A 14,135-nucleotide genomic window follows, 5' to 3' on the forward strand; every position below is an offset into this window, starting at 1 on the left:
GTGATGTATCACATCAATGTGTAACTTTTGTCGATACGGTTTTGTACAAGTATCTGGATGGTTTTTTTTATACTTTCTTTGCTTTCTTTTTTTCATCCACCTGGCAAAGTGAAAAAAATAGACCGGAAAGACCGAGGGTGAAATGAAAAGAAACGAGCGTAGTATGGGTGTGAGTGAAATAGTCGTCGAGCTATCCGCTATTATGCAGGAGTAGGCGAAGTGAGAGAGAAAGAAGATGAAAGAGGGAAAAAAACAGTACCCAATACCTATAGTAACAAATAATATAGAACTGGATCTGTTTATAGCAGAGTCGTATACATATACATGGGTCTAAAGTATAAGGTGGTATACCGTATACTCATACCTACGAAGGTATAGGTTTATGTGTCCGAGTATGCATTCGCGGTTCGTGGATCTGTGGCATAAGAATAGAAGTTGCTCTCGGAAACGAAAGAAAGAAGAATGGGGTGGGAGAGCTGGAACTTGGAAGTAAATTAAAAGACGTGACCTTGCATTATTATAAGTAAATTAGCAACTGACACGACACGTCCAGGTAGCAGGAGCAGGCTAGTTTAAGGAACACGAACGCGACGACGGTGTCCCTGCTGTCATTCCTCAATCCTCGCTGGCTCACTGGACAAAAATGTTTTTCTCGGTATGTGTAGCTATGTACGTGCTGATGGCTAGGTCTAGCCTCTGCCTGTAGCGCTGTGCTCATTGTCAGCATGGCCTGTGGGCACAGGGCACAAGCAGCCAGTCGTGTCATCGCCATCCCTATCCCTATCGGCTATCAGTGTTTGTTGCGGAGGTGGATGGTGAATTGTGGTCGCTGGTCTCTGGTCGAAGGATGTAGTCGCGCGTGAACCTTGCTCCAGGTAGCCGTTTTGACGCCAATGCTTTCGCAACCCCGCCGTCTATCGCGTCGTAGACTGGCGGCAGTTTCGTGTGATTTTTCTTCGATTCGATTCGCGCATTTGCAATCTAACTCTTTATTCGAGTTTCGAAAATTAGTATCCAAATTTGGGCGTGCTTATTCGTGTAATGTGTGTGCCTGTGCGTGCTGATACCGTTGTTATTACATAGCTATATTGTAGTGTCGGTTTATACTTACTATGTCAGATAACAATCCTTTCTAGCTGCTTCTCGTTTTTTGTTTTTTTTTTTTTGATCGATGCTACCGTTGTTGGAAAGGCAGACGCTATCGAATTTCCACGCTTAATTAGTGTGGTTACCTTACGATTTCAGGTGCAACCCAGAAGGCGAACTGGGTTTTCCAGCGTTCAGTAGCGGAGGTTGCGGCACCACACCTTCCGGAATGTCACCTTACTTGAAAAGTGGTCCCTATGTTAACGGAATAGGATTAATGGATTCGTTACACAATTCGATCGGCTATCCTCCCAGTGAGTATCTTTCTCTATAGTCTATACTTACCTATGTATTTATCTGCTTATTTATCTCCATCTCTCAATCAGACTGACTGACTGATTGACTGGATGGTTCGTTGGTCGTACTCGTACCTATTCGTAGGTACGTGGTCGGTCGACTAGCCTGAAAAAAATAATAGGTAGGTAATAAAACTCCGCTCTGCGCTGCAGTAGATATGTAAACATGACTGATAATTCTCGTATCATTGATTAAACGTTGAATGAATCGCCCATCAAAATTGGTTCTAGCTACTGTTTTGTGGCCTTTTTTTAATTACTCTTCGCTTCTCAGCAGATTCATCTCGCTGCAGGTCTTATTTCAATTCAACATTCGTAGTACAGAGCGTAGAGTGTATACCTATACCTATACGTTAATGGATGGATATGTCGGTGTGTTTTTTCCCTGTTCGTTTCATATATGGTAGACATGCACCTGACTTTGTAGATACCTAGACCTACCCATCTGATATTTTTCTCCTCAAATATCGAGACGAGCTTACTACTAAAAAGTAAACTCAATTTTTTCGGGGAATAAAGTCTACGTCAGCGCGAGATTAAAATGTAAAAATATCTCCGCGATTTTCTTCTTCATTAGATACCTACTCGTATTCGTACTTATAGCTTAGGCACCAAATACAATAGAACAGTGGATAATCTTGCCAATGCTTTTGTTTGTTTGTTTTGTACAGTGGGCAATCCGAGAAAACAACGCAGAGAAAGAACCACCTTTACCAGAGCTCAATTGGATGTTTTAGAAACCTTATTTTCAAAGACTCGTTACCCAGATATATTTATGAGAGAAGAAGTAGCAATAAAAATTAATTTACCAGAATCTAGAGTTCAAGTGAGTAACGTTGATAATATACGTATGTAGACGTACCTTATACCTACTCGTATCATAATTATAATCTAGTCTAACATCTGAAAAATCGAAATCAAATGTTGCTATATTTGTAAGTTTGACACTCGCTCGATCGAATTAACGTTCCTTATACGCGAAACCATCATCTCCATCTCACACTATAGGTATTTCCACGGCCATTCTGGAATTCTTTTTTAATTTTTTTAGTCTTTCACCCAATGTCGGACAAAAAAAAATACATCAAGTATCCGCCTGGAAATTACATCCAGAGCACAGCTTTCAGCGGTTTAAATCAATTTTCGCGCCTTCTCGAGATATTAAAAGTGACTCTAAAATGGCTAAAAATGACGGAATCAGTTTTGGAGTAGGTAGTCAATATTGACTTCATAAGGTGTGATTTTTATCACTTCTAATTTTTAAAAAAATACATACCCACATTATTTTCTAAAAAATCAGAATTTTTGGATTCTTTATATTTCGTTAAAAATCAAAAAAACAATTTAGGTTGATGAAATTTTGATTATGAAATCTTTGAGTATACCTAGGTATGTTTTTTTTTCTTCATAAAAATCGCATGAGATGGATACCTCCAGCAGTAATAGAGTTGAAAGAGCATCCAAAAATGCGACACCGGATCAATTTCCAGTTACTGAATCTCGTTTTTCGATTTATAAAAAAGTTTTGACTTCATTTCTTTAAAAATAATACTTATTTCAATTTTGATACCTACCTAAAACCGCAAAAGGTCATTCCACGTCAATTGGACCAAGAAGTGGTAGGGGGGTTCGGCGATTTTTTTGAAATTTTTCCTGTGGAAAGTCCTTTTGAAGGGATGACCAATGGCCCAAATCACAGCACTCTAGCGCATTTTTAAAGGCAGCCAGGGGGTGTCAAAGTTTTCAGTGAACCTAAAACATCACCCATTTCAGCAGTGGATTGCTCGATAACCGCGATACCTACCAAAATGGAACATTTTCCCAGAGTTAGGGGTTTTGAAAGGATTTTTGGTGATATCATAAAAATCAGTGTTGTCACTTTTTTTCGTAGAAAAAATTAGCCCAAAAAAATTCGAAACGTAGTTTTCATATCGTTCCGACTCTCAAAAATTCTGAAAAAAATATATTATGGACAACTTTTCATGCTGAACAACATACTAAAAAATTGGGATGGTCACATGTTGCAAAGTTGATTTTAAAAAATTTAAAGTTTGCGAAAAAATGGGATTTTTAGATTTAAAACATGAAAAAATGTTTTGATAGGTGAAGTTGACCCATTTGACCCCTATTTCTACGTATCTGTTGAAAAAGTTGAAAAAAACTCTTTTACTCGATGAAATAAACTCCTCACGAAAAAATCAAAATTCTAAAAAATTGAATTTTCAATTTCAAACATCAAAAAAAGTTTAAATTTATTCAGTTGTCTTATTTTGACCTTTTTCTGACGTAAGTATTTCATGAAAAAGTTGATAAAAATTACACTCGTAACAAAAAAATAAAAATTCGTTAATTTTTTGAATCTTTTCGAATTTTGATTTTTTTGTGAGGAGTTCATTTCATCGAGTGAAAGAGCTTTTTCAACTTTTTCAACAGATACGTGAAAATAGGAGTCTAATGGGCCAACTTCACATATCAAAACTTTTTTTCATGTTTTAAATAAAAAAATCGCATTTTTTCGCAAACTTTAAATTTTTTTAAATCACCTTGGCAACATGTTACCATCCCAATTTTTTTGTATATTGTTCAGCATGAAAAGTTGTCCATAATATATTTTTTTCAGAATTTTTGAGAGTCGGAACGATATGAAAACTACGTTTCAAAACTTTTTGAGCTAATTTTTTCTACGAAAAAAAGTGACAACACTGATTTTTATGTATCACCAAAAAGCCTTTCAAAACCCCATAACTATGGGAAAATGTTCCATTTTGGTTGGTATCGCGGTTATCGAGCAATCCACTGCTGAAATGGGTGATGTTTTAGGTTCACTGAAAACTTTGACACCCCCCTGGCTGCCTTTAAAAATGGGCTAGAGGGCTGTGATTTGCGCCATTAGTCATCATTTCGGAAGGTCTTTCCACAGGAAAAATTTCAAAAAAATCGCCGAACCCCCCTACCACTTCTTGGTCCAATTGGCGTGGAATGACCCAGGTATGTACTAGATAAAGGTACCTATCTATTTAAAATGTTTTCAAAAACCTATTGGGTGCTTTTTGTTTTTCCTCCCTTTTTTTAAACGTGTTTTTCTGTGAAAAAAAAAATGAAAATCACTTTAGATTCTACTAGGTTCGACTTCTCCAAACCGAATTTCATTATTTTCAATCATTTTGGAGTTTCCGGACAGCTTTTCGACTTTTCTACAATTTTTTTTGGCAAGTACGTATCTTCAGAAAGCGCTGAAATCTGTATGGGGGGGGGCAGTTACAAATCGAGATTTTTTGTTTATTTTCGACCTGTTTTTTAACAAATTTATTCGAAAACTGATTACGTGGCGAATGAGACGAGCGTAATCCTTATTATGGTGCTTACAAAAGTCGAAAAGGTCGGGTCGTGGTCGTGGTTGTGTAACAAGTTTTCGAAAATTTCAGTACCTATACCTCGTGGAAGTTATTTTGAAAGCCAATTAACGCCGATATCGCGATTACCATCGAATGCTTATCCACGTAGGTGTACCCTACGCAGCAGTGATTTGGGGGGATGGTGATTGGTGCCACTGCCATAATTCCCCGCACCGCGTTCGTAATTCGTAAAGGCCTATTTCGTTCGCTATAACATAAACAAAACAAACGATAAAATAAGGGGCTTCGTCGACAGTGACGGAGCTGAGCTGCGCGTTCTGCAATAAAAAGAGGAACGAACGAGCGAACATAAAAAAATCGAAAGGGATGTCGTGCCATGGTGTGTGGTGAAAAAGAAAGAAATAGTATATTACATACCAAGTTCAATAATGTGGGTGATTATAAACGAGTGCGAATTGCAGGACGAGCCGAAGGCGAGGACTGCAATTCGCGTACGAGTTTATAATCACCCACATTTTTTGAACTTGTGTGTGTAATGTATTTTATTCAATACATGCATATAAATATACACAATTATACCATCAATGTTTAGACGTGAAGAAGCGTTTTTATGAGTCGACACGACAACCGAAGTATGCGTAGTGCGTACTCGCAGATAAAGTGTGTAGCCGAAATGATTAAAGGAAAACAAGGTTAGGGCGTGGAGGGCGGGGGAGGTGGTGGTTCTCCTGTTTCTGCTACAATTTTTTCCCCGTAATAATCGGACTTTGTCACCTTCCGCGTCATCCCAAACAATAGGATTCGAGCAGTGCGGCCACGTAATGAATGTTTATTATTTTCCTAGGACAATAATGTGAATATTATTTTCGTTTCATTTAGTCGCTCATAAAAACGCACTTTTCGCGTCTAGTATTGGTGGTATAATTGTGCGTTTATATGCCTGTATTGAATAAAAAAAACTACCTACCATATACTCGTACGACGGAGATGCGAAAAGTCGAAAAGGACGAAGGACGCTCGAATACGCGACGGCGAGTATGACGGTTACGATGGCAATAAATTGGTCGACGATATAATTTGTTACAAAGTAAAGAAATGGCGAATTACTGGTGTAAAGTCGTATTTTAATGGATGAGGAAGAATTATTATCATTATTGTTATTATTATTATTGTAAGCGACGATGTTGGCGCGCGCAGTTGCACCGTTGCTCGTCTAAAATAAAGTAATTTATCAGACTGATACAGAAGGACCGCACTCGTCTGCGTGAACCCCGCGTACCATACCCGACCCTATATGATGCAACCAAAACCAAACCTGAAGCCGAAGGGCTATAAGCTAAAGCTACCGAATCACGCGCGTTTCACGCGTTTCTATTGTTCGAAAAATTATAAATGGCGATTTTGGGACCTTTATCTTATAAGCAAACTAATGCATTATACTCACTCTAGTGTAAGTATACGAGTCTACGTAGTACGCTACGTACAGAATGTGTAAGTGTAAATTGCGTGTACCCATTAAACAAGCTGTATAGCTGTACGTTTATCTTTGGCACTTTCGAGGTCGCGGGGGGCATGGGGCTTTCTCTTCGATACGAAAGTGAAGTCGTTTTGACGAGTCCTTGTAAATTTTTCCAGCGTAGACAGGTTTCTTGCGAAAAATCCAACATGGTAGGTAGTAAATTTTTTCGGGATTCCAGACTCGTTTCGAGCTAATATCTTTTTAGAAGCAATGCGTAAGAATTTTTTTTAGTTCTTTCGACAAAATTTGTAGTTCATTCGAATAGGGAATCCATTCTCTGGAAAACCGAGAGAAAAGTCAGTGAAGTTTGCTTTTCTAAACTAAAAGTCATAGAACCGTCAAGAAAGTTTAAAATTTTCACTTAGTTCTCTAGATACATATGGATACTTCATCGTCCATCTGTCTATATCTGCTGCTGTCCTTACTTTTGTCTTGTTTTTTGGTCAAAATGGTCAACAATGACTTGCTCTCTGGATAAAGCAAAAACTCCCAAAAATTTAAAAAGAATTGATTTCCGCCTTATTGTCTTGATAAGTCTTGTTTTTTTCATAATTCCCTAACCAAAATCATGTTTTTTGGACGAGTTCCTCGAAAAGGTTTGTTTTCCTGCCAAAAATGCCAAAGATTTGTGTTTTCCCTCCAGAATGCAGAAAAAAGGTCAAAACCAGGGGGGCAATGTAAAAACAATAAAAAACAAGTACCTACATGTAAAAAGCATTGGCTTAGAGCTGCCTAAAAAGTCATATTTTTGTTCAAAAATTGTCAAAAGTTCTTTTTTTTCGGCAAACTTGTCAAAAAATTCTTGTTTTTTTTTCCATCAAAATCATCAGAAAGTCCTTGACTCGCAATAATTGCTAAAGTACCCAATTTTTGACAAAATTGGTCATGTTTCCTCATCCCCATGCCATGCCATGGGTAATTGTAAGGAAGTTTCATTTTTAGCCAAAATGGGAAATTTAAAAAGTAGGACTGTCAAAAAGTTTTACTCGTGTGTTTCGCTAATACTGCATTTTGGTCAAAACATTTAAAAAAATCGATTTTTGCCTTAGCTGTCTTAAAGTCATATTTTTTCACAATTTTGCTCAAAAAGCTTTCCTTGTCTTTGTCAAAATTGTCAAAAAATACGCTTTATTTTGTTTAGTTGCCAAAACTTTATGTTTTCCTCCAAATTCCCAAAGAGGTAAAAAGCTCTCTTGTTTTTCTGTCAAAATCGTCAGGAAGTTTTCATTTTTTTCCAAAATTGACAAAACTCCCTTTTTTTGCAAAACTGCAAAATTCTCAAAAAATCTTAATTTTTGCGAAAATTTTCAAATAAATATTTTTTTTTTCGACTAACAGGAGCAGTTTTTCTGTCAGAATCGTCAGAAAGTCTCATTTTTTCCAACTTTGACAAAAACTACGATTTTTTGCAAAATGCCACCGTTTTTTGTCAAAATTGTCGAAAAATGCTCGCTTTTTTTTAAAATGACTTTTATTTACAAAAATTGTCAAAAAGATGTTGTTTTTTTGTCAAAGTTGTCAGAAAGTCATTTTTTGATGAAAATGATCAAATTAGTCGTAATTTTTCTAAACTTTCCAAGAAAAATTGCTGCTTTTTTGCCAAAGCATCCAAAAAGCATCGATTTTTGCTCAGCATTCTATAAAAAGTGCTTTTCCGTTTTGTTCCAAAGTTGCCAAACAAAATTCCTGTTTTTTTCTTTTTGCAAAAGTTGCTCAAAAGGCTCTGTTTTTTACCAAAATTGACAAAAAAAAAATAGGATTGTTTTTTGTCAGAACTATTATAAGTTCCTGTTTCTCTTTTTTTTCTCTTTTCCAGTCGGCAATACTAAGTATCTAAATTCCCTTCTTGCCCCAATACTCGAGGAACTTCATCCCCTTGTCATCAATTGTCCGGTCCAGTTTGTCTGCATCAAAATCACCATATAAGCGACACCTGAAAAGGTGTCTGTCATCTTGTACCTCGCCATATTCGCACAGATCGTCATCAGCCAAGTGCCATAGCGTTTTCCAGAGGCTGTACTTCACTTGGTTGCCTTGGGGCAATGATTCGCTCATAGTATTGCTACTTGATGCTGAGTTGCAAATTTGACAGCGTTCAACTTCGGCAGGAGCACTCAATTCATTCACTGTTCTCAGGAAACTGTGTCTAGATTTTAGTCGGCTCTCTGGTAATTCGCTGTAGCCATACATGGGGTGTAGGGGGTTGTGTGTTGCTTTAGTTTTTTCTGCTCTGATAGCCACCTCCCTACACACTTCTAGTGGTGCAATCCCTGCAAGACAATGCAGAGCTGTGAGTGAAGTTGGTCTGAGGCTTTCCTGTCACCAATGAGTGATCTATCCAGTGTCACTCCTGGATATTTGGGGTGGTCATTGTGATTCAGTGCAGTGTTTCCCCATTGGATGTTGAGCTGTCTCTTGGCCTCACAGTTTCGCAGGTGGAACAAACAGCCACAGGTTTCTGTCTTGGATGGATTTGGCCTAAGGTGATTGGTTTTATAGTATTCATTGAGTTCTTCTATTGCCTGATTCAGTGTGTCTTCCACCTCTACAAATGTGTCACACTGTGCTGTGAGTGCCAAGTTGTCTGCATAAAGGAAACGACATGCAGGTCCTCCAATTGGTTGGTCATTGGTGTAAATATTAAAAAGGATGGGGGACAGGACACTTCCCTGCGGCAAGCCATTTTTTTGCCTTCTCCAAGTGCTGTTCTTTCCATTTAAAGTCGCATAGAACCTCCTGCCTTTAAGCAGCGTCGTGATGATTTCTGTAAATTTGTAGTCTCTGGTCAGTTCATAAATCTTGTACCGAAGTAACCGATGACACACTGTGTCAAACGCTGCAGTGAGGTCCACAAACACAGCACCAGTGATCTTGTGCTGTTCAAAACCATCCTCAATGTGCTGTGTTAAACTCAGGACCTGACCAGTACAAGATTTCCCAGGTCTGAAACCTGCCTGCTGACTAATTAGGTTCTTGTCAATATGCTCAGCTACTCGATTTAGGACCACTCGCTCAAATATCTTATACAGGTGACATAGTAACGATATAGGGGGCGGTAATTTTTAGGGTCCTTTGGGTCTTTGCCTGGCTTCTGGATAGCAACGACATGGGCCTGTCTCCATGATTGAGGTATTTTTGATGTTTCTACACAGGTGTTGTACATACAATTCCTGGATCCATGTAACAGTTTTTGGCCCAAAATGCTTTATCTGCTCCACATTGTTTCGCTATACCTAATTGTTAAAAATTAAAATATCCCAATTTTTGGCAAATTCAAGTATCAGGAGTTGTTGTTTTCTTGTAAAAACTGTAAAGAGGTTTCCTTTTCTTTTTTTTTACCAAAATTAAAAATTCAAAAGGACTGACTTTTCCTTAAAGTATTTGTGTTTTTTTTTTTTTTTTTTTTTGAAATTTGTCAAACAGAAGTCTAATTTTTTGCAAACATTGTCAAAAGGCCCTGTGTCTTTGCCAAAATTGCCAGTTTTTCTTTCTATCTATCAAACCTTGTAATTTTTCACCTACCAATTTGATTATTCAATTTTTTCCCATTTTCTTCATAAAAAATGTTAATATTTTGGCCCCAAACAATCTTATCTTCGATAAATTTCAAACCCTTCTTTCCTCCAAAAGAGAAAAATTTTTCAAGATCTCGCGCTATAAGTCCTGTTTCCATCTTCCTTTAGCATGTTGTTTGTCCCCGCAATGTGTACAAAAATTTGAACCCCTCTTCCTTTGATATCGTTTTCCGAATGTTGTCGACGAGTTGAAGGAATCTGGAAAGTTGGAAAAATTGGATTAAAAAACTGCAAAAAGTCAGGGAAAATCATTCCCTTAAAGGAGTGTTTACTCTGTTTGAAATTGGAAATCGTGCCAAACTGGTCACAAAATTTAAGCGATCCATTTTTCTCAAAGTCATCTTCAGGAGAATACGAGTATCTGTTCTATATTAGCATTCGGATGCTTCTCCTCTTCCTCACTCAAGAGCCTAATTGGAACCACCTGTATTGCTTCGAAGAATTTGCAATGGTCAATTTATTTCGTTTCGAGCGGGTTTACCTATGGTGTGATAATAGTTGTGATTTGGAAATACGAGCGAATGTTTTCGAAAAGAGTAAGGTACGGAAGAGTGTTTGCGGCACATTGAAGAGTATGGCGAAACCTTATTAGAATACACCGAATCCCGATCCGAAACAACACGACGATGAAAATCGATGAAAAAAATGTACGAGCAGATAAGTGTTTAGAGGGCAATTACCCGGCGTTTCAAGCCATATAAAATTTGAAGCGAAGCAGTCGTGACGCACACCATATACCATATAGCCATATAGCCATACCATCGCTAGAATTACACGCGTACTCGTACGAGTACTTGTCGCTAGCTTATATGTACGTTAACGCACCTATTGTTTTAGCAGCTACGTGTACGGTGTACGTACATCTACGTAGTATGTACATCTTCGTATTGCATGTACCTACTCGTACAAAAAGGTACACATTTCATTACAGGCTTTTTTCTATGTCGCATTTACGTGTACGGTGTACGGTGTACGGTGTACGGTGTACGGTGTACGTAGAGTGACTTGCGGTACGTGGCCTGGGGCTTCTTGTTTGCCGGAGCTGCCGGCCAGCGCACGATACGATTCTGTGTGCGACGGTGACGCTTTCCAGACTCGTTCGCTTCTATGTCAACTTACATACATACGCGTAGATACCTACTCGTGCTATAGCTTCCTTCCTATGTATAGTATAGGTTCCGCATCTATCGTAGGTACCTACCTTTAAGTTTACGTTTACCAGTGTACGTACTACGAACTACGTACGAGTACGGTTCGCTATCGATCGCGTACCCAATACCGACACCGTACATCGTACACCTAGAAGTAACCTATCTACGCTCAATTTATGCACAGAAATACTTACTCTCAACTCAAAGTATCTATAACTGCGCGTAGAAATATCAAAAACGTCAACTTTTGAGATGTCTACTCGTCAATGTACATTACATACATACAAAGTATAAACGATGCAATTTAATACTAAACGTTGCGGCGTCTTGTTCTTGTTGTTACAGGTATGGTTCAAAAATAGACGAGCGAAATGTCGCCAGCAAGTTAAACAGCAACAACATCACAACGGCACCGAAAAAAGCTCGGCCCGAGCGTCGTCCAGTCAAACGTCGTCCAAGACGAAATCCTCCTCGGCAGGCTCCAACAACTCTTCGTCCATTTCGGTGGCGGCCGCAGCCGTCGGCCAACAAGTCAACAGTTTGTCGAAAAACTCAATTTCCAATGTAACGCCGACCACCATTCAAAATAATATTCAACACCACAACACCAGTTGCAATAGCAATAATAGTAACGCTAGTACAAATTCGTCGGCAAGTTCGCCAGCGGCTGCGGCTGCGGCAGCCGCCTCCAGCGGTTATATTAAGCCTCCTATCTTAAGCGCAACTCCTCCTGTACCAACGGCCTATTCGGCAGGTTAGTATACCATACCTCTGTAACAATGCTCTATCTTTCCCAGCCTCCGAGGTCCAAGCGTCTCTCTCCCAAGTGTGGAGTGTGGATGTGGAGGTGGACCCTGTCAAGGTCTTCTGATGAGTAAAAACTGATCAAATTGATTAAGTTTTCAATTCGATCAACTTTGATCCAATTTGGTCTCATTACTCGAAAAAAAGAAAAACATGATAAGGCATCCATTAGTCAGGGATGTGGAATTTTCTCGCGAATAATTTGCCATACCATTATGTGTTTGCAGCCTCAAATGCAACTATTTGGAGCCCGGCTGTTATTGATTCGTGTATAGAACCTCATCACCATCGAACGTCCGTCGGCACAACCGTCGCCTCGAGTGGTTATCTGAATCAGAACAGCAACACTGTCACCGGCAGTTCTACCAATTGTTACCCGTCACCTCATCATCATCATACGCATCATCAAAATTATTCTTCCTATTATTCCAACGTCGACTATTTAGCACCTACAACTACTGCCATGCAACATGTTCATCTTTCTAATGTAAGTAACACTCAACATCTAATTTTATCGTAGGTAAAGCTTCACGATGCCGCATTCAGAATAACATTCTTTTTTTACCCTCTTCTAATCAACTGAACTGAACCTGAGACTCGAACTGATCATTGATTCCATTTGTTGCAGGAAAACGGTATCGATTCTTCGTGGGTTAAACAAGAGGAACGTCCTTGGTTCAATACAAATTACCCAGATTGGGGCCGTAAATAACCAAATTTATTTTATCGAGTAAGCAAATTTTAAAATAACTAACGCTTTCGTATCATCGTAAGAGTATGTCTATGTAGGTATAGGTAATCGTAATCGTATTTATACTCGTATAGTTGCCTGTCGTAATGCGTTTATGCAACATGTCGGTATGTGCAACGCGCACGTTCAATAAATTGCCTAACCGAAACGCCGTAAATACGAAGTTGGAAACGAATGGTCAATAAAATTGGGCAATCAAAATTCAGAAACGAGATTCGCTTATGAAAACATAACTTATTGACCAATGTCATAATGCCGCAGACTCTTTTTTTTTACTTTTTCAATATACTTTAGCTGACGTCAGAATGAAAATCTCAGTTCAAATGTTTAAAAGAAAGATACCGAAGTCTTGTTCTACAAATACTCGTATTAGAATGATGAGTGACCTCTCATGCGAAAAGATACCACAAGTCGAGTTTTTGGAAATCGAGTTCTGCACGTTTTCAAACACTAGAGATTGTCCTCTTTCAAAAAAGACTAACCCCAGTCACCTGTCTCCAAAATTCGTGTACTTACCGGTGTTTGAACTTTCAGTATCATAAAAGTTCATTTCGTGAGAATAACGCGATTAAAAAAAAAGTAAGAAATAAATTTGTTTATTGGGTCAAAATGTAAAAAAAAAAAAAAACAAAAAAACACCAGCCCATTTTAGTTGAATAAAATTTATAAAAATTTTCATCAAATTGATTTAAAAAAAAAATATGAACAATAAAAGTCTTAAAAATAAAATCAAAAAATGTATTTTTTTGAATTCCAAGTTAGTATTTGTTAAAAATGATAATTTGAAATGAAATTTATCAAAATTTTCGTTAAACTGATGAAAAAAAAAATTAAAAAGTACCTAAGAAATACAATCAAAAAATTGATTTGCGCTGAAGAGGTCACATTATATGTATAATTATCGAATATTCGTTTCATGTGCCTACTGGTATTTGTAGCTTACACATCAAGTATTTCCTACACAGAGTGGCTATTTAGTATTTAAACGTGTGCAAGCTTCGCTTTTGCAATTTTTTTGCTTCCGCCCCCAAAGTGTCGGTTTTTATGCCAAAAAATACCTGAAAATTTTAGACCTCCAACATGCAATGAAGTCGTGCCTGGAATCGGGTCCCAAGTTTTGTTGTGTAAGAAATTGTTTACCGAAAAAAAAAAAAAAAAAAAAAAAAAAGTTACAAACTTGAAAAAATCTCATTTTTACGATATTTTATTATTTTTGCAACAGAATTTTTCTAACTTAATCCTATTTCTGAGAAAAAAATCTTTCAAAACTGGCCCCCTCCCCACCGAATTTGGTTTACATCTTACAAAAAGAATTAATTAGAAGAATTCTGACCAGAAATGGAAATTTCAAAAAGTTTCTAAACTTTAAATTTACATTTTTTTTCACTTTCGATTTTGGAGCTGCGATCGGAGGGCTAAGGAAATTATTTCTTGAAAATAACGTTGTTTTAAAAAATGCCAACACGTAAGAAATTTTCAATCATTTTTTTTTATCGATTTTTATTTATCGAATATTCTACGATTTTTTTCAACGAAA

The 14,135-nt window shown here is 37.8% G+C and overlaps 1 protein-coding gene across 1 annotated transcript in view; it reads left to right on the forward strand.

Annotated features, from left to right (window-relative positions):
- Positions 1–14,135, forward strand: part of LOC135840764 (homeobox protein OTX1 B-like) — an 83,884-nt gene that overhangs the window by 68,931 nt on the left and 818 nt on the right. Inside the window, exons 4-8 of the mRNA XM_065357436.1 lie at positions 1,246–1,400; positions 2,114–2,268; positions 11,389–11,797; positions 12,075–12,334; positions 12,476–12,577. Coding sequence (XP_065213508.1) covers positions 1,246–1,400; positions 2,114–2,268; positions 11,389–11,797; positions 12,075–12,334; positions 12,476–12,559 — 1,063 coding nt within the window. The 3' untranslated portion in view covers positions 12,560–12,577. The remainder of the gene's footprint in view (positions 1–1,245; positions 1,401–2,113; positions 2,269–11,388; positions 11,798–12,074; positions 12,335–12,475; positions 12,578–14,135) is intronic.

This window comes from Planococcus citri, chromosome 1 (assembly GCF_950023065.1).
Source record: "Planococcus citri chromosome 1, ihPlaCitr1.1, whole genome shotgun sequence".
In the NCBI taxonomy this organism is placed as follows: Eukaryota; Metazoa; Arthropoda; class Insecta; order Hemiptera; family Pseudococcidae; genus Planococcus; species Planococcus citri.